At 38.0% G+C, this 27917-nt stretch overlaps 1 protein-coding gene across 1 annotated transcript in view; it reads right to left on the bottom strand.

Moving 5' to 3' along the window:
* The window catches only part of LOC140233005 (uncharacterized), a 102820-nt gene that overhangs the window by 66494 nt on the left and 8409 nt on the right, over nt 1-27917 (bottom strand). The window contains exons 2-3 of the mRNA XM_072313111.1: nt 21912-22143; nt 17903-18042 (exon numbers count right to left, since the gene is read on the bottom strand). Coding sequence (XP_072169212.1) covers nt 17903-18042; nt 21912-22143 — 372 coding nt within the window. The remainder of the gene's footprint in view (nt 1-17902; nt 18043-21911; nt 22144-27917) is intronic.

Raw genomic sequence — 27917 nt, 5'->3', positions numbered from 1 at the left:
GTGGTAAGTGTATATAGATAATATCCTCATGTGCTATCCAAAGCTACTGGGCAAAAAAGGCATGCTCAACAGCAACAGCATGCAACTGTACTTCCTAGTCAAGGTCACATGATGAGCAGTGCACCAATCAGGTAGCAAGAATCTTTATGGATGTTGTACAACATGAAATACCATGTAAACACATTAGCATTATCCAAAAAGTACGCATGATGAGTATATGGCACCAAAGTCAAATCCTGATATGATACCTTGGATAGTAGGCGCAGATGGAATATCTAATGAAGATTAGAGTTCACACAAGAGATGCATATTTTGATTATCAGCAGTCAACACTAAATACACACACAGTTATCACAGTTTGATCCTAGAGATTGATGTATCGCTGGCCCCTGCATACAGCAAGTTACAACCACCATAGGTGAAAATGTCTTAGAGTACAGCATGTAGCTAATTAAATTTCTAACTTCTGTATGAGCTAATTTCTACCTTCTGTATGTATGTACATGAAATCGATGCTTTGAGAAGTATCTGTTACCATCACAGAAATCTTGGCCACACCGTAGATATTTTATTGGCATGTTTTTAAAGCAAAACCAGGTATACAAAAGTTTTCCTTAACCTGCAGGTCCCCTTGAAACTTTACTTTTTATACTTTTCACCTTGTTTATCAAATGTGCTGACAAATAAATTGACATCTTGAATTGCTGTCATGTACGCTAAATGAGGGAATAAAATGTCTGAAAATTATAAGCACTAAGTGGCATGCAATTTTATCACTTCCTTTTTTTTTTTCGATGATTGTATCCACAAGAGGAAAATTTCACATTCTAGAGACATTTTGGACTAATGTCAAGAGTAATTGTGTCTGACCCCCTTGCCTGCCAACCCCTCCTAAATCTGCTCTCGCGTTTTTGCGGCTTTGCCCAAAGGCAGCCAAAGATAGATCAGGGAAGGAACAAGTATGGCACACAAGGGGCAATGGGTGGGACTGAGAAATTTGAGTTTCTGCCAAAGAAGCAGTCTCGTGAATATATTTTTGTTAGGCAACAACTGCGTAATTATGGCATCTGTGCAAAACCTTGTCTAGCGTTAAATATCACACTATGAAACACTTCACTAGGTTACAAAAGGGTGCAATGTCCGAGGTCTCCTTTCATTTTCAAAATGGAAGGACCTTTTATTGCATCTTTTTTTACAACTAAAATAGCTCGTAGCTACATACAGCTTTTAACATAATGCCACGTGAAGATATTTCAGTCTGTCTCTGGTCCTTTGCCATGTAAAGGTAGTTACATCAGGCAAGAAAAGCACAATTATAGCATCAGCACAACTTTATGTAGCCGTAAGTTGATATCATACTTTGAAACATTTTTCCAGTCACAAAAAGGTGTGATGTCCTTTCTATTTCTTTTCAATAAAGGACCTTTTCTTGCATAAATGCCAGTGAAATAGCTTGTATCAATATGGCGATTCTAACATAATGGTGCGTGAATATTTCAATATCTCTCTCTCTCTCTCTGATCATATGCCAAACATAAATATGTATTCATATTTATAGGAATCATCATGATAATATTAACAGTAAAAACATTATTAATAGCCACGCTCAACTATAATATTAATACTATTCATAAATGCCCTTCTTTAATTTCAGGAAAACTGATACCACTGCTACCCACACATGGATGCTTACCTATACACATAATTCACAACATTTAGATACCAATGACTTCAGGACTTTTTCCCCCTATTAGTATACCACTAAAAGTATGTGTACATTATGAGATTTTTTGAGAATTGAATTCGACTGTTACACTGGGCAATTGTTTTTATCCAGCAGATATTCAGTTTTGCTAGGTAACATTGCACTGATAGATTGGTTGCTGCAATGGCCTAGACAGCAATGACAAAAACTAGGTGAATAAGAAAACAAAGCATCAATCTGAGCATACAATCTGCAGAGTAATGACAAAAGGTTCTACCTAATTATGAGATGAATTGGGGCTTACCTGTAATTTCAACGTCATTGCAATATTCTCTTAAGTATGACTATGTCGCTTAGAACCTGTCATCATGTTCAAAAACCTTTTCTGCAGTGTTCTTGTAGATGCCTGAATCCCAATAATAGTACAGGACATTGTGTGCTTAGAACAGGGAGTTACCATCAGGTTTAAAGTGTCATAAATCCAATTTATAGTCTTCCTGTCTCGCGCATTAGAAGCTTTCACCACCATTAAAGCATGCACTGATGCAAGCCTTTGTATGTGAGAGAAAGGCCGTTGAGATGAAGACAGTGGGAAGTTGAGGCAAAACCCATTAAAGTCATTTGCCTGTCAACAAAGCACAAGTACTATACCTCAACCATAGACGTCTTGATCTATCAGCTGCACAGATACAGGACAAAGAGAGACAAGACAGCACACACACACACAAAGGTCCGGTGATGACGTCTAAGAGCTCAGGGTTTAAATACTGGAATATCACTGACGAGTTCACCATGCGAATGCTCGAACCATGTTGTGTCAAAGACAAATCAACCATCAATACCAACAAAACACCACTATCTCCTCAACATCAGAAAGACAACTCAGAATCCCCTTCCACTTTACCCCTCCAGCAATCCCTAGCCCCCTAAAATAATAATGATGATAACAGTTATGATGCTTTAAATAAATCTCATCCTTGAACACAGTAAAAAAAAACTGCATGATCATGTCGGCATGATGTTGCCATCTCATGCTTGCTAAATCATGCGCTCAGGGGATTTCGTCAAACAAACCAGAATATCACATACTCACTCTTGAAACTGAACACCAGTCCAACGTGGGATACCTCTTGATATCACAAATAATACAGTGGGTGGAGCGCAAGCCCGGACAATGTGCGGAGTGGATCAATCATGTAACATGGAATCCCCAGTGAAGAAACAAAACAAAACAAAGTGAGTCAGGGGTACTGGAGAAGAAAAATCCTTATCCTTGTAGCACACAAAGAAGTAAACCCACCCTCAACTCCAGCCAACCAAACAATATTTCTGGTCAGCTTAGCACATGGGATGAAAATCATACACCCCCATCTCCCCTCATCATTCCCCCACCCCATCAGCCCTCCCCTTTCCACTGCCCCTCTCCCCTCCTAGATCTCCACCCCTGCCTCTCTTTCTCTCTCTCTCCCTCCCGCCCACTCTCTAGCCCTTTTTCTCTCGCTCTCTTTCTATCCCTATAGAAGCAGGCATCCCTTGGAGCGAAAGATCCAGGCTTAGGAGTTATGTCACAGAAGTTACTCACTGACTCACATCCTTAGAGAAAAGGGCAGCTGCTCCCTGCTACAGTTATTGGGTTTATTCATTCCTGCAGTTTGACCAGCAGCTAGCTAGCAAGGTAACAAAGTGTGCAGTGTGTCACTTTTTTACCTTCCATCTCAAGCTTATAGCCAATTAGAAAGTCTGCTAATTCTTAGCGCCATAATTCATATGGGCTGGATCTCCTAACCTATTTGGAATAAAAACTTCATCCTCCTGTATCAAATAGGACAGAAAATTGAAAGACACCATTCGTTGAAACAATTGATAATCCAGACTACATTTATTCACTTCTGCATAATGATTTGACCTACTGTTTCTCTTGGCTTCAAAAAAGTAATGTGTACTGCGACTGTGCTCAATTGCAAATATTAGGGCCTATATTACCAATTATTTGAATACTGGTAAGCTATATGACAAACTTGGTTACAAAATACATTGTACTATTACTAGAGAATGCCAGCTTGATTTATTTTCAGTGCTGTGTACATTCTATGGTTGATGAAACACTGTGCACTGAAAGGAACTTCAGAATATTCACATTTATATTGTCACAAAAATCTCATAAGAGAATATACCATTTTTAGGTTTTCTCGCCTATACCAAGCACAGTGAGATATCATGTTGTAATGACCTTGAATTTACTATTAGTAAGAAGTAACAACATTACATAGATTTTGACCAATGGCTTCTGAACTTGTCCTTACTTCCCAAAACATTGTCACATTTTTTGTAAGGTTTCTGAGAATGTAAACTTTGCCAAAGTGCTGTCAAACTTTCCCCTTGCACTAGATTTATGAAACACTAATTTTTGTGACGAACAGGTTTCTTTTATTTGTTATTTTTTTAATTATTTCTACTTTTAGCAGAACCAAATAAACAAATAAACATGTCAAGGTACGAATAGTTAAACTTGTTGACCTCTTTCATCAGCCATCAGTTGTCATTTGTCTTAACTTGACCTACACGTTATAGCTGTAAAGTTAGAAAGCTAACTCAGGTGAAGTAAGAAACCTCAGTTCAACAGAAAGGCCATGTGACATGGTAGGGTTTAGGGGGATTAGGTAATCTCCATTCATTGACAATCAGCTTCCAGGCATCTGTGCCTATCAGTGAAGAAAACACTCTGGCGTGGGCGCCAATCGGTGAACAAAACATAGAAAGGATTCATGGGTAACGATTGTGAAATGCAAGAATAATTCATAGGTTTTAAAGGTTATGGGAGATAGCTGACTAGATAACTTGTGACTGCAAGTTTGTGTCATGCGAATACCAGCAGAACATAAATGATTGACTCTGACAATATAAATCAGGAATGAATCTATGACAATTTAGAGTGAATGACATGTATACACTGTATATTAGACTGAAGACTGATGGAGGCATTGAAAGGAAGGTGGGAAATTGGGTAAAAAGAAGCACCTGAAAGACATAGAGAGTGAAAATCCATACTGGTAGATGTTCTTGCCTTGAAATCATATTTCTTTAAAAAATCATTTAGGCCTAAAGTAATCAGTTGATTTTATATCTTTCTCCTTTTTTTTTCTTTTTTTTTTAATACTAATGAGCATGCAAATCACCAGGGAATTAAAAATTTTTGAAAAGAGTTAGCTGGAAGATTGTGTGCATCTAGAATTAGTGGTGAAGTTACCATGTGTACAATTGGGGAATGACAAAAACAAAAAACAAAAAACAGCTACATGTTGGTCATCTGACTGGCAAAGTTTTGGTAACAGGTCATAGTGCTATTTGGACTTTATTTCATACTTCACTAGATATCTAACTTCACACAAGTCAAACATTAAGTAATCCAGTTTTGCTGTTGTTACAAAGGAAAAAGGAAAAGAAGAATTGAGTTTCAAAGCCTTGAAATGAAAAGAGAAAGATTAGAACATGATAAGAAAAAAAAAAAAACTTGACCAAGATAAGGCAGATAGATCTTCATGCAGAGAAGAGCAAGGAGGCAGAGATAGTAACATCTGATATACTCAACCTACACGCTCATATTGAACCGCTCCACTATAGCTGTATTGTAGCCTGCCTCAAATTAGACACAGGCTAAATTTACACTTCAGTACAAGGGAGTACACACACACACACACACAGAGTTAGCTCAACATTTACCTTAAAGACATAATGATCCATTATGGTGTGTCCAGCCACAGGAAATCAGCCCTTAAAATAATCTCTTGCAAAATATCTTGCCGCTCAATAAAGCTAATCCTTCCCCTGTAACCTGGCAATGCACGGCAGCGACACACTGGGCGAAGGGGGGAAATAGCCAAGGTGACACCAAAATATTGTTGAGTTAAATGTCAAAAGGCATTTACATTGACTGACAGGGAGTCGCAGTCACAAACAATCAATGGGGCTTCGGTAAGACAGAGAGGGCACAGACAAACTTAAACTTTTCTCACAACATCGTAAAAGTATCATGATACACCACTACGCACAAGGAGGCTGGGTTTGAGAAAAATCTGCACATAACCATGTTGCCAGCTGTCCATTGCAGACTGTTTTTTGTTTGGGAATTTCCCTGAAATTGGTGACATAACATGACACACCAAACACCTCAGCCTCTGCACTGTGAAGTGCATGCTGCAGATTAGAAATAAAAATCATGAATTACAAGGACAAGAAAAAGTTTGATCAGTGCTAGATACAATGTCTTTTGAATTTTTGTGGTAACCAAGAAAAAACATATACTTTACAGGATATTGCATTTAGCAGCAAATAAAAGGAGAAATAGGCCAGTAACTCTCTAAGGATTCTACCCATCCAAAGATTTTTCCATCGAAAGAGGGGCACCATTGGCCTTGCATCCCCCATCCCCTCCCACCACACACACACACACACACATGTCAAAAACATTCCATAGCCCAATGGACTTGAAAACATTATCACTCCAGCATTGTGTTTATAAAAGAGCATTTGCTAGTAATAATTTCATTTCGATGCCACTCTCCCTATCTTTCTCTCTCTCAATCATGCTGGCCATAACAGAATGCAGTGACTTAACTAATCACAACATAGCCATGGACTGGTCACACAACAAATTTGGCAAAGTTTCAGTTGCTAGCATTCACACTGCCCAACAATCAAAAAGTTTGGCGGGGGTCTACTGGCAAATATCTTTAGTTTAAGTGGGAAATTTTGCTGGAAGTTTTGCAAAAAGTTTCATGGGAAGTTTGCAGTCACATTGCATGGCAAAACTTTAAGATCTTACAGACTGCAAACTTAAACTTTGCAATCTTTTGCCAGTGTAAGCGCGGCTTATATGTAAATGACAACTCACAAAACTTCCAACTAAATATTCTTGCTGAATGCTCCAATGCATGTACTGTCCCTCCCCCATCTCCCCCCCCCCCTTATCCCCTCTTTCTTGCTCCTCCTCCCCCTCCCCTCCCTTTCACTCTTGCTCTCTCAGCACTATCACACCCCACATTTCCTTTGTTTGCATGTACATGATCCTCCCTAATTTTCATGCTTCCTCCCTGCCCCTTTTTTTCCTATATCCTCAGCTTGTGGACAAGCAGTAGTTGGTCAACATTCACTGTCCGGTCTCGCCTCAGACCATCCTGTCACCTGTGGATAGTTGTGCATTATGTGCTTATCCCACCTGGTGTAATCCCCACTGACCAGCGGGAGGATGTAGTAGTGGACAGTCGATATGAAAATCAGTGGACAGCTGTATGTGGCTGTAAATGCTAGCCATGAATTCAAGCATTCAAAGCTGTCCTTGTCATCCCATTCACTTTCATCTTTTATGCTTTATTAGCTCACTTGGTGGCAGATATCCTACTTATATGTCCCTCCAAGACTTTGTATAAATCCATCTAAACCTGACCATGTACAAGAGAAAGCATGAACCCTGTTCTACCAGACCTTCGGGATGAGAGGTGATAGCGTATCATTATGCTACTCTACGCAGGGCTCAACATTAGTGGTGGCCCAGTGGCCCAGTGGCCCAGTGGCCCAAAGCCCCTAAAGATTGGTGTCCAGCCACCAAATTTATCTTCTGGTGGCCTGAACAGGCAACTAAGATTCAAAATGAATTGTTACTTTTGATTTTATTTTGAGCCACTGTATATTTTTCTCGGGCCACCAAAATTTCAGATTCAAGATTTTGGTGGCCCAAACAAAATTTAGCGTCGAGCCCTGCTCTTTCAATGTCCTTTCATTTCCTTCTTCTTTCTTCTCTGTCCAGATGTAAGCACAAAGTTCAGAAAAAAAAAACACATATAATAAAAATAAAAAATCTCTGTTCATCTTTGACCTGCCTGTAAAAGGGGAAACTTTAATTTGACTGTTTGTGTTAGTTTGTTTGTTTGGTTTTTTTTTGGTTTTTTTTTGTTTTTTTTGGCACAGGGCCTCAGCCAGCCAAGTTTACTCATAAATAGATTAGTGGATGAGACTATTGTTGTATAATATGTATAGTAGTGTATCTCCAAAAGCTTATGTTTCTTATCATTTCCCGATGCTTCAATCAAGTGTGATTTCTCCAAGATTTCCACACAAAATCTCCCACAATGACAAATCCTGCAATTCTCAAAATGACAGAAATTTGGGCCACATCTGAAACCTTGTACTTGTGGTGATACAAAGTGCTATTGCCCTAGATGCTAATTTTCATACACAAATTTACACCAGTACCCATGAGGGCAAGTTTTGACTTGAAAATAATGGGAGTATATGCCATGCACCATGGTTCTGCTGCACAAGAATTTATAAATAGAATTTATAAATAGTAACCTACCAATAGCCTAATCACCAAAGTTTGCACTTGAAAGTTCTGGAATCTGATTGGTCCTTGCTGAGGCAGTTACTATTTTTGCAAGCTTACAATTACAGCAGGATAGTAAACAATGATATTACAAGCTATCCCTACTTTTTGTTGTGTGGGGAAGGGGAGGTTCACTGTGGTTTGGTGACTTAAAACTTATGAGATCACAAAGGTGGCGAGTGGAAACACCGATACCAAAGCACCAACTCAACCATGTTTATTTTGCATAGAAAATTTCCAGTATTTCAACCAAGTTATACACTCTTATACAACATATATGTCATATCTTTGTACATAAACATTGCATTATCTTTATTCCAGAAACTGCAACCTTACAATAACAATTAAGTTTACTCATTTTTCATAACCTACTGAATGATACATGATACATGCAGACAGATGAATTAGACAAGATTTTATATGGAAATTGATCAGGAATGGGCAAGGTGGAACATGAAGAAAGGTAGTTTGAATAAAAGAATTGTTTGTACAGTTCAGCTAGCAGTAATGTCTACTCCATTTTTAAGTCACAACTTCACTATAAACAATATCTGACAACACTAAATGTGAAAGCAAGTCAGTTCTACCACAAGATGGCGCTCTTCCAGTATGCAGCACACAAAGCCTTCACAAAGCCTGCTGAGCTTGAAAGTTTGTGTACATACAATGATAGATTGAATCGGGATTTCTCCTCACTGTACACACTATACTCACCACAGTATTTAACACATCATTTGGTCATCTTCTAAATTTTTTAGTTAATGGGTATTGACAATACTTTGTAAATGTAAAATAAAACAACCCTAGCCTGCTAAGTGCTGTCATCAGTATTTACTTGCATCATGTCTGCAATTATTTCAGTATCTCAATAAAATCTGAGTGTCACACTAATGAGCAGATCATGACAAAAATTGTATTCTGCCAAAACTGAGTATCAATCCAGAAGCTAACATTTGTATCTAAAATTCTAGGCAAAGCAGTAGACCTTGTTTGGAAAGTCACACTTTTGTAATGCACACTTTCCATAGACGCTGCTCTTATACATACAGTCAAACTAGTCTAAAGCGGCCATCCAAGGGAAACAACAAAAGTGGCTGCTATAGGCAGGTGGCCGTTATAGACAGGTTGGCGGCCATTTTGAATTTCAATACTTGCATTTTATAATAGCAGAAAATACCGCATGTTGTTCTTAAAACAACAACAACAACAAACAACCAGCATATAAGTTTGCATTTGCAGCAGTGCTATTATGGGGATTTTCGTTGTATACAATTCACTTCATTTTTTTTATTGCTTCCTCCTGTTCTTTTGATGTTTAAAATAACATTTCGGGCCTGAGAAGTGCTCTGGTTCATACCCCATCGGCTTGCATGAACGGGGTTCACGAGAGCCGAGTTTGATGGAGATTGATAATGTGTAAAACTTACGTAAACAAGAAACAATACCCAGACAAGTACCCTGTTGTCTTTATTCAAGGGGACTTAAACACTAATTAGTCTGCATTTCAGTAAAATTCTAAGTTGTGATTAAGAGTTGTCTTTGCCTTTGTAGCATCTATTCAGGACGGCAGTACTGAAGCCTAGATCTAATCTAGTCAAGTTTGGTGGTAAGATGGGTTTCCGTGGCAAAGAGCTGCATTAATTTTGTCAATCTTGTCTGAGTGATTGTGACTGAGCTAGGACTCGGTAGAAATCATGCAATGAACGTAAAAGACATCGTACCCATTGCTGATTTAATGGTTCAGCTAAATATTTGTGGCCGCTATACGCAGGTTGATATTCACCATGGGAGACAAAATGAGTGGCCACCCCGAGACACAAATTTTGCTTTAGTCACCATTTTTTTTTTCTAATCTTTTTTTTTTTTTTTTTTTTTGGGTGGGGGGGGGGGGTTGTCATCCTGAGGAATTCTAATGATGGTACTAAAGTGTAAATGATGGTTGTTGCTACATCATGTAAGATATACACAGGGTCAAAGTTCATGAAAACATCAGCAACAAAATGTAAGGCACTGTGCTGGCAGCTACCCTGAAAACTCTTTCAGCTGACGGGTTATTGCCTTGTAGTTGCCATAGTAACTGCAATTGTTTTACAAGTAGAAACAGTTGAAAAAGTGTATCCCATAAAATAGAACTCTGGGCAGACTTCAAAAGAGAACATACAGTACATGCTTAAAGTGCAGATTTGCTCAGTGTTTTGGCTGACTTTGTAAGCATAAAAGAACACAAACAGAAGGGTAAAATTTATCTAGAACTGCATTAAGCAAGATAAGGAATAAACCCATTCAGGTATATCATTCAAGATTTGTAATGATTTAGCAAAGGTTTTTTTTTTTTTTTTTTTTTGTTGTTGTTTATTTAGCTTAAAGGGTGTGTACAGTTCTGGTCAAGGTGATGATTTAGCTTTTAACGTTTTATAAGGTATTCAGAGACCACTCCGTGAGATGTCAAAGAACATGCAATTTTAAGGGGTATCAAAAGTTTATTTGATGAAAATCGGTTTTGAAATGGCTGAGATATCCAAAAACAAGGTGAAACAAAGGGATCCTAATAAAAGGCATGGCCTGTAGCCTTTTATTATTATCACTTTTTTTGGATATCTCAGCCATCTGAAAACCAATTTTCATCAAATAAACATTGAATCCTTCTTAAAATTACATTCTCTTTCATATTTATAATAATAATAATAAAAATAAAAATAATAATAATAATAATAATAATAATAATAATAATAATAATAATAATAATAATAATAATAATGATAATAATAATAATAATAATAATAATAAGGTCTTATTTACCCAGGGTAGCCTCTTCAGTGTTGCCACTGCTCTACCAGAGGGCCCTGCTATCATTATTACCTAGCGTTGCCAGGTACCCATTTATACACCTGGGTCGAGAGGGACATAGTGGGTAAAAACATCTTGTCCAAGGACGTAAGCACTGGGCGGGATTCGAACTCGGGTCCTCCGATCGGGAGTCGGGAGTCTTATCCACTATGCCACAGCGCCCCCAGAACAGGTTTCTCATTATCTCACTTAGGAATGTTCAAAACATGAATCCCCATCTCAACCAAAACTGTACAGTCCCTTTAATATACATTCAGCAGTTGTTTCACTGTCAGCTCTTGGCAGCCTCTGGCAACATGTTTCAGAGATTCCTAACCCTCTGAAACAAGCTGAAAAGGCCCCAGCTACGACAAACATGCAATCACACAGAACTCGAGGTTAATCCCTCTACCTCATTGCAGAAAGAGAGCGCCCTCTCCCGACAAAATTGTAACAGGGTTATCAGGGTGTAGTCACCGCATTTTGATCAGCAATTGGTTGCACAGAAGGATTTCACATCCTACGCTATTAAAAACAAAACAAAAAAGTAAACAAAACAGAGCAAAATAAGAACAGGAAGAAAAATGACAAACCCACAGAAACCACAACTTTCCAGGGGTTTCAGCCACAGGGTTCCTACCTGGTTGGGGGATAGTGTTAAGAGTAAGGAGCAGCATGACAAACCACCCTTCCCTATCCCCTCACCCCTTGGGCTGGTCAGCGCCATATATTGTAAGATACTCCATGGCCCCTGGATAGTAAAGCACTCACTGAGATATCAATGCATGCTTACAAAGTCAGTTCATATCGTGTTTGCAGAGGCACAATGATTTCAGTGTGCAAGGTTTGTTTGTCATACACATCTACACATGTAGGCGCAAAGACAAGGCAGAAAGACCTCATTCAAAACAACTACAAAAGTTGGACTGATATCAACCGTTAGTACTAAAATTAGGATTAAGCATCAAAAGCCTGAAAACATCTAGCTCATAATCTGATTATGATTATTTAATTACAACACTTGATGATACAGAATATTAAAGTATGGGTAGAGATCTACATCGTACTCTCTGTTTGAAGATACTCTTTAGACTTTTAGACTATAGAAGTCAAAATTTGTATGAAATGCATGCATATGAGCAAACTTTCACATAAAGGAGGAAATCTTAATGGCAGTACATCACAAGAAAAATGGGGCATATTGCAATGAAATCTGAACCCAACAGGGCAAAAAAATAAAAAATAAAAAAATACTTGAACTGATACAGAAGCTTCATGCAGTGGCTGGGCACATATAAATGTCTGTGCTTACACATGCATCTAGATAACCTGGCTGATTGAGAAAAGTGTCAATAAATAACATCAATAACAACAACAACATGCATAAAAACAAATATATCTAAATGAATAAGCTCTGAAATCCATTCAATGCACACATGATGTACCACAAAGCTAATGTTTGACCAAGTAGAAGACAGAATGTACACATCACGTCCATCTAAGCCACTGGGTGTCATAGAGATACAATCACAAAAGATATTATAAGTACAGTTGAACCTCTCTTATCCGGCCTCCCTTTATCCAGATCTCTCTATTATATGGACGCAATCTCGCCGTGATTTTTTTTTTTTTAAATAATAATTACTGGAGGAAAGGGGGATTCCCAACTCCTTGAGAACTCCTACACAAACACACATGAATTACATATTACTTCCAACATTAACATACACCTCTATTTTGGGGTCTGTTACTGAGTGTAACAATGAAAAGGTTGCAGTATACACATTACTACATGTGGTACTACAATGGGCTACATCAGTACATGTGTATGTATATGTACATGTATAAAACATTGAGTCTCCCGTATCCGGCCAAATCCCTTATCCAGATGAGCCCCGGTCCCAACTTGTCCGGATATGAGAGGTTCAACTGTAATGTCATTCATCATAAGACAAATAGAAGTATGACTTCGTCAACTGAAAGCTCTCATAATCGTAGTGAATGTGGTTGACTGGCTAGAATGTGAATTCTTTATCACTTCTCTGTGTCTCCTCAATTATTTGTTTGTTAGTATCTTGTCCTGAAGCTGCAATAGGTACATTGTATGCTGTTATGTGACTTTAACCCATTGAAGACGAGTCCCGAGAATATGCGGACAAGTGTCTATGGGAAATGCGTGTTATAGCAAAAACAGTCTATCCTAAACATGTTAATTGAGGATATTAGTATTAGTTGATGCCTGTTTCACTGTTGGGTGCATACCCTGTTATGTTATGAGTAAACTCAGTAAGCCTAGCAGGAATGTCACTATCCCTACCTACAACCATATCCCGTGAAATATCAATAGATTATGAGAGATGAATGATTTTTTTTTTTTTTTATTCTACGGCTCATGACACAGTTCTGCTAATTTCTATCTGGAACACTTTGTAACATTATACAACATACAATGTATATTTATTCTCACAATCAGTATCCATGCATGGAGCTGGGTTTTGTTTTGTTTTGGGCTGTTTGTTTGTTTTTTTTCAAAAGAGTTCCCCATTTTTCAAACTGTGCATCAATTTAGGCTGACTTTAACATATGAAGTAAAATCTGGATAACAGGCCAGTGAATATTTGGTTGGCATCTCACAAAGAGTAGGAATGTAAATATGAAATGTTAAATTTCACATTTTGACAAAACAGAAGCATCAGTCACAATCTGATACATGTGATAAATGACAATGCAACATGAGGTGATGATGTCATTACCTTATTAGCATCTCACTGATTTGTTTACAAATCTTGGGTTAATTTTCATTTACTTGAATGAATTTCAAAGGAGAGGAAATCTGTCACAACCCATTATCCTGTAGTTGAATGATAGCAAACACACCTCTTTTTTTGTTTTTGTTTTTTGTTAAAGGAGTTATTTCAATTGCTAAATTGCTGACAAAAAATAATTCTATGACAATTTCCTTCACAAAGATATCAATTAAGACTTCTCAGGCATTGACATTGCTAATCTATTTTTCTCTTGCGTGTGACTGACATCACTCTTCATAAACATGAAAAAAAAAAAACTGGTAACATTTGTAATCTTTTTGTTGTTGATCAAAATTAGGCACTCACTGTTTATTTTGTTTTAATTTACTCTATCCTGGTCACACAAAAAAAAGATAAGTGCAAAACAAAATTAAATGTTACAATCCAAGAAAAAGGATATCTTTCATGAACAACAAGAAATTTGAATATATACAGTTTAATTCTGGTGCAGGGCAACTGGATATCCATGACTAAGCCTTACCGACAGAAGAGAATTGAGCATATATGCAGGTGCTTGATTACGGGCCCGTAGGGAGCCTTGTGGCGCAATCTACGTCATAATTACTGCTGGAATGAAATGTCTCATCAGCATAAATGATAGGTTTCCTGCTTCTACAAGTATCAATTTATTCAAATTAGTCCGAGACTGGGAGCCACGAGAAGACTGCTGATTCACCCTGCCTTCACCATTCTGCTGCTGCTGGTGGCTGCTCAGATACTCATAGGCCCACTCCCTTTCTTCTTCTTTTTCTAATACTACAAATCATATTCTAAAGTGAAGATTCAGAATGATGTTATATCTGTTGCCTATATACCACTTAGTGGATTATATCTGTGGCGGATCCAGGAAGGACTGTACCGGGTGCACTCCCCCCTTCATTTTTTGTTGAAACAAAAGAAATAAAAAGAAAAAATGGGGGAGGGGTGCGAGCGCCCACCCTTTGATTTTGCAAACGCGTCCCCTTTTTACAGAATTCCTGGATCCGCCCGTTATATGGCCACCTTTACATTGAGGGAAATATTTTGAATGATGCAGATATATCCTGTGTATGTGCAAAGCAAAGTCACACAATGCATTAAAGAGAACGCTACAAGAAATATATGTAAACCCACCTATGGCCATTATTTTGCATCAGCAGCATTATCACATTCCCCACCTCAACAGATTCAACGGAAATTTAGCCACATCATTTGAATATTGTAAGACCCTTTTGCTTCTTCTGTGTAATCATCAATCAAATACCAGCTGGCTGAATTTTAGCAGTGGCCTGGTGGTCCTGGGCCGCTTAAGATTAATTTCTAGCCACTAGATTATCTCTTGGTGGCCTCATCAGGTAGATAAAAATTCAGAACGAATTGTTATATTTCCTTTTATGTCCAGCCACAACAGTTCTTTTTCAGGCCCCAAAATTTCAAATTCTAAGGCCCAAATTCACGAAGGTGATACAATCTTTGTCCATGGTTTAAACCATGGACAAAGATTGTACCACCTTTGTGAATTCGGGCCCATGATTTTAGTGGCCAAACGGGCCAAGGGAGAAAAAAAGTTAGTATCGAACCCCGAATACCTATAAGATTTCATATATTTTTTAATTCCACTGTGGACAATTCTTCCTCCTCTCCCACCCCCCCCCCCATGATAGTTTCAATGTGTAAAACAGCTCTATAGTTACACAAATGTAGTTTGACTATTTTCCAAAATAATCAGGCACTAGCAAGCTCATGTGTACGCTTGTTCCAAACAAGATGTGCCGTAGTGTAGTAGGATTTCAAATCTGAATAACCTCACAAGACCATACAATGTGGATCAATCATGGAAGATCTCGAATAATCTGTGAGAAAGAAGCCGATACATGTGAGGGACATTGAAGGCTTTTCCGATTTACTTGAGGTCTACCATGAACAGCTGGAGATCAGTGCATGGATAAGGAAGACTACACAGCTATAAGAGAGAAAGAGAGCCAAACCAAAGTAAATGCCATGTGAATCATTCCACGCAGTTGCAATCTGAAAGTATCTAGTGGTGTTTGGGTTTTTTTCTCCAAAATTTGACTGTGATGTCACAAAAATACACCAGCGAGAAAATATTAATGAATAAAGGACTAAAAAGATGAATGTATAAATGTGTACACATACTAGTATATGATTACATAAATAAATAAAATATTTGTATAAATGAATGGATGAATGGATGAATGAATGAATAAATGAATGAATGAATGAATGAATGAATGAATGAATGAATGAATGAATGAATGAATGAATGAAGAAGCAAATAGATAGGTCAAACAAACCTTTGGTAGACATCTGATGATTTCCTATTTAATTTGAATAAATATGCAGAGTGGGAAAATATTTGACCTACCTCATGATGGTATCTTTGAATTTCAGTGAATTTATGTTACAACTTTGATGTCTGAGGTCACACACTAAAATTCTTTCTAACCAGCTTGCTAGAATGTCACGTATACATTACTTTTAGAGCAAAACATCATATATGATTGCTACATGATTGCAAGATATCTTTATTTTATGAACCTCTGGTGTCTTTGTAAACATGATATTACTGAAATCTCAAAAGAAAGCATATTTTTAAACATGTTTCCATGATAAACCGTCATCAAAATAAGATTTTACAAATTTACTGAGTGTTGTCTTTTCCTCAGATCTCTATGCCTCTTGAACATTGTCATGACAGGCACAAGGTGAGTCAATACGTTGTACAACCTCCCATTGCGTGAAAGCACTCATGTGCATCATGAATATAGTACATACACACAAATACATATCAAGGCACATGAAGTATGACTAACCGCATGATGTCAAGATATCACTGCTGTGGGGCTAAATATCAGGAGAATATTGAGAGGTAGAATTGAAATAAAGACCTTTGGTAGGACTCTATGGCTGAGACAGAGGAACTGCTAAGGGCTGCATTTTAGTAGCAACTTGACTGAAACAAGAGATACCAAGAATTTTGTCAGTATGCCAGAGGCTAATGATACAAACTTTGACCTCTACATTCAAGGCATGGTATTAGAAGACTCCCTGGATTTCCCCTCTCCTGTGGGTGGGGCAAGCTTCCTTACAGGAGGAGAGGCATGAAGACTGCCCTCAATGACCATGGAGTATGCAAGATACTGGTATAAAAGTGATGCATCTGTAGGTCTTCGTGTGCCACGAGGAGTAGTGTGCATAAGGTCATTATGGAATTCAACAGTTTAAGCCATGTGGCACAGCCAAGTGGGTTTAGACTAGATTCCATGGTCACATGGGTTTCATGTGTCAGTAGAAAAAGTATGTACACTTTTTCTAACTGACACATGAATAGACATGACATATTGTGCATTATCTGTTTTACGCAATGGTGGACTAATTGCTGCCAGGAATCCTTTGTTTTCGAATTGTATTTCTGATAATTACTGATGCTTGTTAACTTTACAGGATGCATTTTCTTTTGACTTGCAGTAAATGCACCCATGCATCAGTAATCTCTGGATGTATGGTAAATTTACTGGATGCATGGTTAGCCATCTCTAGCTTAGTGTGCCAACGCTTGTGCACAAACTCTTTTGCTACAAGTGTGTGACAGCATGTTTACAGAGTCTATTGCCAGTAATCACAAAGATTATTTGATATCAAATGTGTGCCAGTAAAAATTGATGCACAACTCTCAACCGATGAGATTGCAGAATTTTCTTGACCTGTTCCATAATGAGCTGCGGAACACAGCTAAATCCTGAACTCAACAATGCTACCCACATTATCATCTCAAGTCCTTTGTTGGAGAGGCATCATTGTTCTGAGCAACCACCATAACACTTATGATACAACCTGTTCAAGCATGACAGCTGTACATTTCATCTCCAGTGAATGAATATTAAATGCAACTCATAGCATGCTGAGCAATATATATTGCTGGTCTCACTGAACATTATACTGCACAGTATACATGATGCATGCACAATTAAACATTTACTGCACTGAAAAACCATGACATATCCATACAGCCATGCTTTTTTTGAAAGTATTATTTTTGAGGGGTTAAGTTATAATGACCCCCAAGGGAAAAAAAATGCATGCTGCAGTAGATAGGTTCATGAATGGCCTTTACAAGGAAATGGATGAAATAACAAAAGAAAAATAAAACTAAAGCAGAAACAAAAATAAGAACAAAATGTTTACCCAGTCTTCTTCCTCCATTCCGGAGCTGTCCAGATGCTCGCGAGATGTGTAGTAAACTGCTTTCCTCTTCTCCTTCTTGATGAAGGCCTTGAAGGAAAATGGATTCTTGCCGTCTTTTCCATTCTCTTCTGTTGGGGATTCTGTAAAACACAATGCATGGTTTGCTTGGTTTTTTTTTTTTTTTTTTTTAAGGAAATGAAAAAAAAAAAAACTAAAAAAAAAACAAACCAGCATATACTTACAATCCATGACAGAATTAAACTTTCAAGTAGATTATTGAGGGTAATTTTCTTGTATGTCTGCTCACTCTAACAAGTTTGCCTTTTATGCACTATTAATGTCAAAAATGAGGATCCCATAGGATTTTAAGAAATGAGCTATGCTAAAATAAAAAATAAAAAATGATTTTCTCAAATCCAGAAATACAATATTTTCTTTCTATTTTGCAAACATTATGAACTACAAGTTTGCACCTGATACACCTAACTTCAATCTTCATTGAAATCAAGATTCAAAGGTATGGCATTGTCAAGTCAATGTTTCATCACATTGAACCAATGCCAATCCGTTAACAAAGAGAGAGTTAGCAAAGCAAGGCCTCCCATTTAAAATGGGGGGGGGGGGGGGGGGCATGCAGAAATTATGAGTAAAAGGGGATACATAGCTTACCGATATACAGGTACCTCTGCTGCTTACAACATGCTGTACAGGGTGACAGAATTTTAAACATTGCAAAGGCTTCCCCTATGGAATAGTACAACCATTACAAGAGGTGCACGAAGCAAAACATGCACGCAGGCCGATCTTTGCAGTAACCAGCAACAGCATTACAACGCGATGCGGAGGAGTATCCACAACTATGATTATGTGCAGCTTGACATTGACACTGTGGCATTCATCTCACAGAAAATATCAAATCTAATACCATGACTTAGGAAGAGCGTGGTGACTCCTGAAGTGCCAATAGAAAAAAAAAAAATTCCCCTTGAAATTGTTGTCATAATTTGGGCTGGGTTGTGAGCCTGCATGATCACTAACATGGCTTCAGGGACATCCTAGGCATGAGGGATTTAAGTCAGATCACAGGCGAGCATGATCACTTGCGCAAGTCATAACTCATCGAGCTGAGGGAAGAGTGGGACCTACTTTCACGAAGGCTCTCAAACGGTACCTAAAACTATCAGTGTCTTCACTGTTTGAATTCAAAGCTCCTTGCGCAAGGTGATAGAATTATCAAAGTCTGCTTTATCTCAAATATTCCCAAGTGGGCAGAAAGGATTTGCATACTGCTGTGATATCTTCTTTCATAGAAAGGAAAAGCATGATCTTGAAGATTTTGCTTATATAGTTCTCCATGTAAATCATCAGGGATCAATATAAACACACATACAGTTGTCTTCACAACTTACACTCTCAGAGTTCACAGCTGAGTAGATCTTTTGAATAGTCCAGCAGGAAAATATACTAACTGTTCTATCGTGTTTTGTTTTTGTTTTTTGTTTTTTCACTCATGCTCAATATTCATCTGATTTTGGCATCAAAGATACACATCTTGAATGGTAATGTCTAAGTACCATTCTTCAAAGTTGATAAACTGCATGAACTTAAAATTCATACTTGAATGTGACATTTCCGTTTCCTGATCATAGGGTTAATACGCATGAAACTTGATGAAGATTACATCCTTTACAAGAGCTGCCAACAGAGACATATTTGTATAATTATGGCAATACCCCATCCTTGATATTGTATCTCTAGTTGAGTCTTTGCTCTATTTGGTTAAAAATCAATCATATTTAGTTGATATCTAAAACTCTATCATCAAAGAAGTTTAAACAATTCCTTCACTTCTGGATTGGATACTTTGCAATTTCACAGAGAGAATACATATGCTGAAATAGAATTGTAACTTTTAGATATCAAGAGGATGTAGAATCAAATAAGCATGGCAAAAAAGAAGAAGATATAATTCAAATACATTATCATGGCTCCTCATGTAAACAATAAAATGTCACACTTAAAGCTGCTACTGGATTGGAAAGTTATGTTATGTTTGGTATTGGAATAACTAGAGGACCAGGAGTCTCCAGGATTTGAGTATCCAATATCAAACCTCATACAGGAGGAATGAGTGAACTCATTTCATCTGAAGCATGTAGGTTCACATAATTAGTGTACAATGTACATCATGAGGCATTACTTAATCCAGGGCTTGACATTAGTGGCCACTACATATTTATGCCAGGCCACCAAATTTCCAAAGCAGTTATCTTTTGGCCCAATCGGGTATCTTAAGTTCAAAACGGTTACGTTTCTTTTATTTTGGGGGCAATCTATACAATATGTCTAAACCTTCTTATAAGTCCAATATAGGCCTACCGTATATGTTATACATATATACCAATAATCCTGCACCAAGGTTGACCTCCCATGCCAAAATTCGACCACACACATAAGTACAAACCTAAAGGTTTTCATTTAGCAGGCGGTCAAATTTTGGATGATGTTGGCGTATATAGTCAAATTCTGAGCAGCTTGCTTGATAGACCTGTAACTGTTATAGACTGTCTCTATATATTTTTGCGGGCCACCAAAATTTGAAATCTTAAGATACTCGCTTATGGCCCAAAATGTTACATACGCTAGTGTCAACTCTCGCCTAATCAATATTGCAGGGTATTGCCTCGTTAATTCTACATGCATCTACTTAGAAAATAGAACATGATGTATGACAAGAGTACTTAATTAGATCAAGGGGTATTTCTGTTTCACTCAGTCGCATAGCTAGCCATTTTGTCATCTCATCCAGGCCTGGCCTGGGGCAGGGTTACAAAACGGTCAAGTGTGACAGTATCACTGCCGACTGCGTGAAAAAGGTAGAAACTCTATATTCTCTAGGATTTTAGTAGAAACCAGAAATTTATATCAGGAAAATCAATCATAACGGTTATCAAAACAAGTGTCGGCGTAGCCGTTGCAGAGCACTGTCATGCATCTTGTCGGGCTACACATCGTAGTACCACAGCACAGACACAGCTAACTATACACAGCCCAGTCGCTGTACATGGTACGTCGCAACAGGGCTGTACGAGTGCGACCACCAACCACTAGGAGAGCGACGTAATCGTATTACGATATCTTTGACTTTTGATACTTACGATCATTTTTGTCACCTCAAACTCATCGAGTATACTCTTCAATATTTACTCTACATCTGATGCTATCAGTATTCAAATGTACGTAATGAAACATACCGAAATTGATCATCATATCCAGCATATCCACACCGTACACAATCTTTCACGCCAGGCCAAGTTTAGATATCGGGTGGTCACGTGATGTGAATGCCCTTTCAAAAGGTCGCGGTGTCGACCGTGCTGCTACACTCAAGCAGCGTACGCAAGGTTACTAGTATAGGGCTATAAACTGTACTGGGCTTGGCGGCGGCTGGCGTCTGGTCGGGCGAGGAACATTGAGCTCCATACCACGGTTATTGTGTAGCAGACGCCAAGGTTTGTTCAACACTTTCAACGCACACGCGCTCGCTCTGGAGCACATCCGGTCACGCATGCGCATAAGTCAAGGCGCCATTTTGAATTCTGCAACGACGAAGCCCGACGGTCAGGAATTGCACCAGAAAGTGTCATTTATTTGTTCCACGGACTTATCGCAAGTGGTCTCCATGGACCCAGTGTGGCGAACTATTCTTCTGTAATAGAAACATGCATTTAACGTGAGTAAAGTATTCTGTTTAAAGGAGAAAAGTATACATGTTCCTACGTTTTGTAGTTGTGTTGAGGTTCCTCACTTCGAGGCTGCATGCCGTGCTCGTCAGACGCTGTTTTCGCATAGCGTAACAGTGTCTGGTCGGGCTAAGACACAGCCAGCTCAGTCGGGCATTCATTGCATCGCATCCCACTGCGCGCCGTTTAACATCGTTATACAGCGTATTCAATAGGTGGGACTGTATCCGATCAGCTGTCGGCCAGGGAAGAGAAAGGACACTTACCTGCAACTTTGAGTTTACTTCGTCGAATAACATTTGGATCATGAAGTGAGTATCTGTCTTGATGGCTGTGACCCCTCACTTCATCTAATTCGCCCTCACTTTCATCAAAAATACTCTGTGACGATCGTTTCCGATAAGGGACGTGAACAAATGAGCTGTCCGATTCATCAAGATCATCGACATGAATGTAATCATCCTCCCCTCCGATTCCATTCGGCATGAATCCGTTTTTCTGAAATCAGAGAAGAAAAATCGAAACAAAATATGACATTACCTGATTCACTGCTGCTACTACCGTCTGACTCTACTTGTACAGGTTGTGGTTGTTCCGGTTTGGGAGTGGACTTCGTGAGAAATGTTTTGAAAGAAAAGGGATTAACATCGTCGGAATCAGACGACAGATCGTCTCCGAGATAGGAAGCCATGATTGTTGTGATTGTGTTTTCATGACCTTTGCCTTTGCACGGTGAAAGGTCATTGCGCTCCGCTCTCAACAGAAATTGTGACGACGCAAAACTTGTGACCAATGGAATTGCAGCATTAGGTACAGGAATTAGGTGCTACATGTCCAGTAGCTGTCGTAACTGACACTTTGTTGAGTGTTAGTTTGTTTTCTAATCAGTAATTTGTTACGGTACAATGAGTAGGTCTACGTCCCCATCGTAAAGTGGTCATCATGGGAAATTTACAGAATGTTGAAGCTTCGTGTGATTCGCAACACAATGACATTGGCCGCAACCAAAATCATCATGCAAATCAAAAGATACGTTTGGATTCTTCACGTGTTAACCCCTGACATTTTTGTATATTGAAAAAGAAAAAAAAATTGTAGCTGAAATGCAAATTGTCATTGATTTACGTTACTTTGCTACAAGATTCACGCTTTATCGATGATTCCGTATTCATCGTATCTTCTGTTGTTGCAAATAATATTTTGAAAGAGTATCAGATACCAATTACGAGTTCTGAACATGGCAATACAATACTCCTCCCTCCCCCTCCCTCTCCCCTCCCCCCCCCCCCCGCGATCACTTCGTGTAATACAGGATAACTGTGCATTATCTCTATTGACGCTCGTGATGATATACATGTATTATGTTTCTTTTCAAATAAAAAAAAAATACACTGCTACTAATCCTGGATTTCGCTTTCAACGTGACCAAGCTAGAACCTCTGGTGCTGACGATATCATTATAATGCCAAAATGTGACATTCTTTTCTATCACTCGCAACCTGGTAGTACAGTGCTGGTCCAGGTGCAAGGCTGGGGGTATTAAAGTACTCTTTGGATACTCTTATTTTGATGTGAATATTGTTGATTTGTCGTAAAATGATTTTACTTGTACAAATGTATAGCATAGAAATAACACAAACTGCAAGCGAAACTGACCCTTATAACTGACCCTTGAATAAAATAGATATTTGAGCACAAACCGCATGTCTGCGCAGTTATATAAAATTATCATAATGAGCACCTATAAACATGTAAGTATATATGTGTATGTCATCATTATATAGTTTCATGTATATGACTGAGAACATTGTTGTTTGTAGTTCGTGAATTATGATTTCTTCTTCTTTTTTGTTACCATGACAAAGTGTGCATTGTTTCTTTTTTTTATATCATTCGCGCATATAATTTATATTGTGTTCAATGAACTGTGCTTATCAGCTGAATGAAAGTCAAATTGACACATGTATCGCTTTGAGTCATTTGTTATGTAAATAGTTAAACTCTTGAATTGAAATGAACTGAATTGAATTGAATTGAATTGAATTGAATTGAACTGAATTGAACTGAATTGAATTCAGATTGAAAATTTGTATTGATTGATACTGCTTTGAATATGGGCATTAGTTCAATAGGTAATACGAAACATTTGCCATTGTTTATACTTCGATGGATGTGCGTTTGGATTGTTATGTAGTCTATCTGATTAGCAGCGTGAATTTCAAGTCTTTCCCAATTACATGAAGGAGGTATAAGTGTTGGCTCCCGATGCTTGCAACGTGTCCGCATTTAATATCGGGGTCATGGTGTTTAAGAGATTAGTGACAAACAGCATCTGGCGATTGTTGAGGTGAATGTTATGAATCATGCGCGTTAGGGAAGAATGTTTCGGTTGTAAATATAGGAGTGTTGGAGAGAGAAGTAAACAGATATTACCGTACACACCCATACACATTGATATCTACAGATTATTCTATATCATGCAATTTGAGGCGTTATAATCCGTAAACTGCATGTTTTGTGTAATTATAAAAATAAAAATTATTCTTTTTTTTTTAATTCTGAACTCTTACTTTCGCTTTTATAACAATTCCCCCGAACAATGTTGCAATATGTTATACGAGGTTAGAAATGTTCCTTATCATACAGAGACAGAACATGTTGACATTCTGTTTAAACTACAGCGTTTTGTCAATTCCTGGAGGCGTATAGTTATGTAAGGTTGTTTAAGTGAAAGTTTTTATATTTATGGCATATAGTGACGTATAGTGAGGGAAATCGGTCATGAAAGAAGCACATTAAGTGATACATTCAACATCTGTCATCTCCAAAATTCTCTGTTTCGACCTCTGTAAATCTTCAGGAAAGCAGTGTACAGCAGATGCCTCGAGCAAGCGCATAACATTGTTGCCGTGGTAACTGAAGCATCCCTGCCACATCGTCGTCTTTTTTACCGTCCCGACACCCTGCCGGAAGGGATTCATGAGTAAGGGGGAAAGAGGTGAAAAAAAGGCTTTTGGTGCTATAGGATACAGAATGATCTGTGGTGTGTCTGACGCTTGCATCTTAGTCATAGTTTGTTGTTGTTTTTGTTGTTGTTGTTGATGATGTTGTTGATGTTGTTGCTGTTGCTGTTGCTGCTGCTGTTGCTGCTGCTGCTGATTTTCCCTGAACTTAAGGTATGTAAAGAAAAAGGAAAAGAAATACTGATCATGAAGCTTGGAGCTTTGATTATGGGACTCTTATCAAAATGGAGAATCGTCCGCAGTTATTTAATAAATATATTCACACTTCAGTGCATGTGTGAGAGACAGAGTTCAATTTAAGCCTAATTTCAAAACTAAGGTCTCTAACTGCAATTAATCATAATGAAGACCTGAGAGGAGTTGAATCAACTATCTACATCGTAAGTCACTTTCGTGCATAACGGCATTGTAAATGTGATTTGTTGTTAACAAATTATATTCATAGCTAGAGCTGGAGAAAGATGTTGAAACAGAAATGAGCATATGGAGAGACAGTCTCTTTCTGTCTCTGAGAAATCCATGATTTGACTTGTGGCTCGATAAATTAGATGATATATTTCTTTTAGATACATCCCTTTAACGAATCTTAAAATATAATAAGATCGTTAAAATAAATGTGTTCACATTGCGATTTACACAGTGATCTATTAAGGCCAATATCATATATATATATATATATATATATATATATATATATATATATGCTCTCCTTCAATGGTTCGGACAAATTAATGTATATTGTGTAAATACATACACTTAGAGACATTGGTATAAATGTAAAAATAGAGATATACATAAAACGACAAAAATATATATTTTTTTAAATAGATAGTAATCAGCACTAGCGACATAGGAGACATTGAAAAAAGGAGACAGAAAGAGAGGGAGAGACGAAAGAGGAATCGATAATATTACAGAGAGAGAGAGAGAGAGAAGAGAGGCCTAGGAAAATAGTTCTTTTATTCATCAATGCAAAAATGCCAATATATATATATATATATATATATATATATATATATATATATACAAATTTTATAGGGATAGAAAACACACGACAAGTGCCTACAGCGCTGACTTCAGTAGAAAGGAGCAAAGATTAGTGCAGACATGCAACCTGTTTCATGAGCAGTCACTTCATATCAGGAAAAAAAAAAGAGAGAGGGCTCGGATATAATCGATACATGTCAGACACAAGTGGCTGCGGTTTCTGATTCAGATTTCAGCGGGTCGGTGTGGTTTGGTGACTACCCCACCGGTAAACAACGATTGTGGCTCCCATGTAGTTTCAACCATATCCAACTTCTTTACAATGTGTAAACAGTGTATACTAAAATCACTTCAGACTGACTTCTCGTGGGCAATGCATACGCCCTGTTGCGTATTTAATATCTCTCTCTCTCTTTCTTCTCTCTCTCTCTCTCCTGCTTTATCTCTTCCTGTCTTCCACATTACTTCCATCAATATCATCGTACAACACAATCCAATATCACATATTTCTCAAAATGCTTTCAAGGCATAGTATGCGGGGGTTCTTTTTTTTTTCTTATAATATGTAACTGGTTGACCATAATCATATTCACGATTTCACAGATTCAATGGTTTTGATTTGAATGAGCACAAGGTAGTTATGACAACCACATCGATCAGAAATATAATAATTTCCCCTCCTCCTCCTCCTCCTCCTCCTCCTCCAACCTTGATATTTCTTCTTTTTCTCTTCTTCTTCGTCTTCTTAATATGATCATTTTCATTATCCTATATCGTCGTTGCCACTGTTGTCTTGATATTATCATTCTCATTGTCATCAGTTCTGTCGTTTGTGGGAATTATTTCATTATATACAGCCTTTTTATATCTGGATCTATAGTGATAATATAATTTCAATATGGGATGCAAAACAATGTTACTGTTGTATGTATCGTTATGCTTTTCTTTCAAAAGTGCTATATCGTACCCTGTGACTACTAAGAATTAGTACCCATCTTGTCAAAATGAAGAAACTGAATACATTTCTTTGTTATTCAGCTGATTTGCAAATGGGCGATTTTTAAAACCATTCCTAGATGTGTTAAATAGTTATGAGGTGATGACATTATCATACCTTCTTATGTATTATGTGGGCTCTGCTAATTTCATTGATTCGTAAAAACCCGTGAACTCTAGAATTCAAGAACATCTTTAGTTTCCCTTCTAGTGAAACCTTACCATTAACTATTTGTTTAAATTGAATTTGTTTCATAAAGTCACTTTGAACATGGTATGGAATCTCGCTTTCAGTGATCACTGGTGCATTGTTTTGTCGTTCTTGTATCCATGTATCATAACAAGCTCTCCCTTCATGCCTCAAATATACCTTCCAATAGAATGAGTCTCATAAAAATCTGGCATCTAACGTATAAAACGTGTTCCACAGTCCGATCTAAAAACATTGATAGCGATTTTGATGATACTGCCATGCACTTGCTTCTCTTCGCCAAAGTAGGGGAGTACAATGGATGGGACAGTCATAGCTTGGCAACCAGGAGAAGTATCTCCCGCCAACATTGTTATTATAATATAGGCCTATAGGACAAAGTCGATTTTCTATCTGAATGGGCCATGTGTTCAATACTAAAGAAGGCTACTGTCACTGTCAACTGTGACGCGGGTCCTTGGCTGGGAAGTGGAAGCAGCGAAATCATCCCATATCACTGACGAAAGTGAGGTGGACTCTTTGGCTGAAAGTGAGCTCGTAACTTAATTCCTTTGCGATCTCATAATAAAAATGAGAACTTTACAGCCATACTGGACGAAATATAGACATAACATTTTTAACGAAATTAATAACTATTTCTATTACAGTCACATGAGACTACGACATGAAACAAAAACCATGGCCAGTCGGCAAATTAAGTCCTGCCTTGAAAGCATAACTTCCCTGTCTGAGCCTTATGCACTCTGGGTGGATCAGCGAAACTGTTTAGAAAAGTTTCGGTATCGTCATCACGTGTGGTTTGAGTCATGAATTCGTGTCAAGCTTGGAGTGTTTATTACTTAGTGCTGCTGAGTAGTCGAATTCTCATCACACAGCAACGGAACAGTAGTGTGAGTGTATGTATGACCAAAGTCGGACACAACACATGCTACACGCCTGGCGAAATCACCCGGACACAGTCATAACTATAATAAGGAAGGTGACCTTTATCAAACTGTCTTCAAACTAAAATAAGAAAACAAAAACAAACAAACAAACAGAAAAATATATGACTT

This window comes from Diadema setosum, chromosome 9 (assembly GCF_964275005.1).
Source record: "Diadema setosum chromosome 9, eeDiaSeto1, whole genome shotgun sequence".
NCBI classification, from domain to species: domain Eukaryota; kingdom Metazoa; phylum Echinodermata; class Echinoidea; order Diadematoida; family Diadematidae; genus Diadema; species Diadema setosum.
The sequence above is the reverse complement of the archived record's forward strand: the minus strand, read 5'-3'. Positions and strand labels throughout refer to the sequence as shown.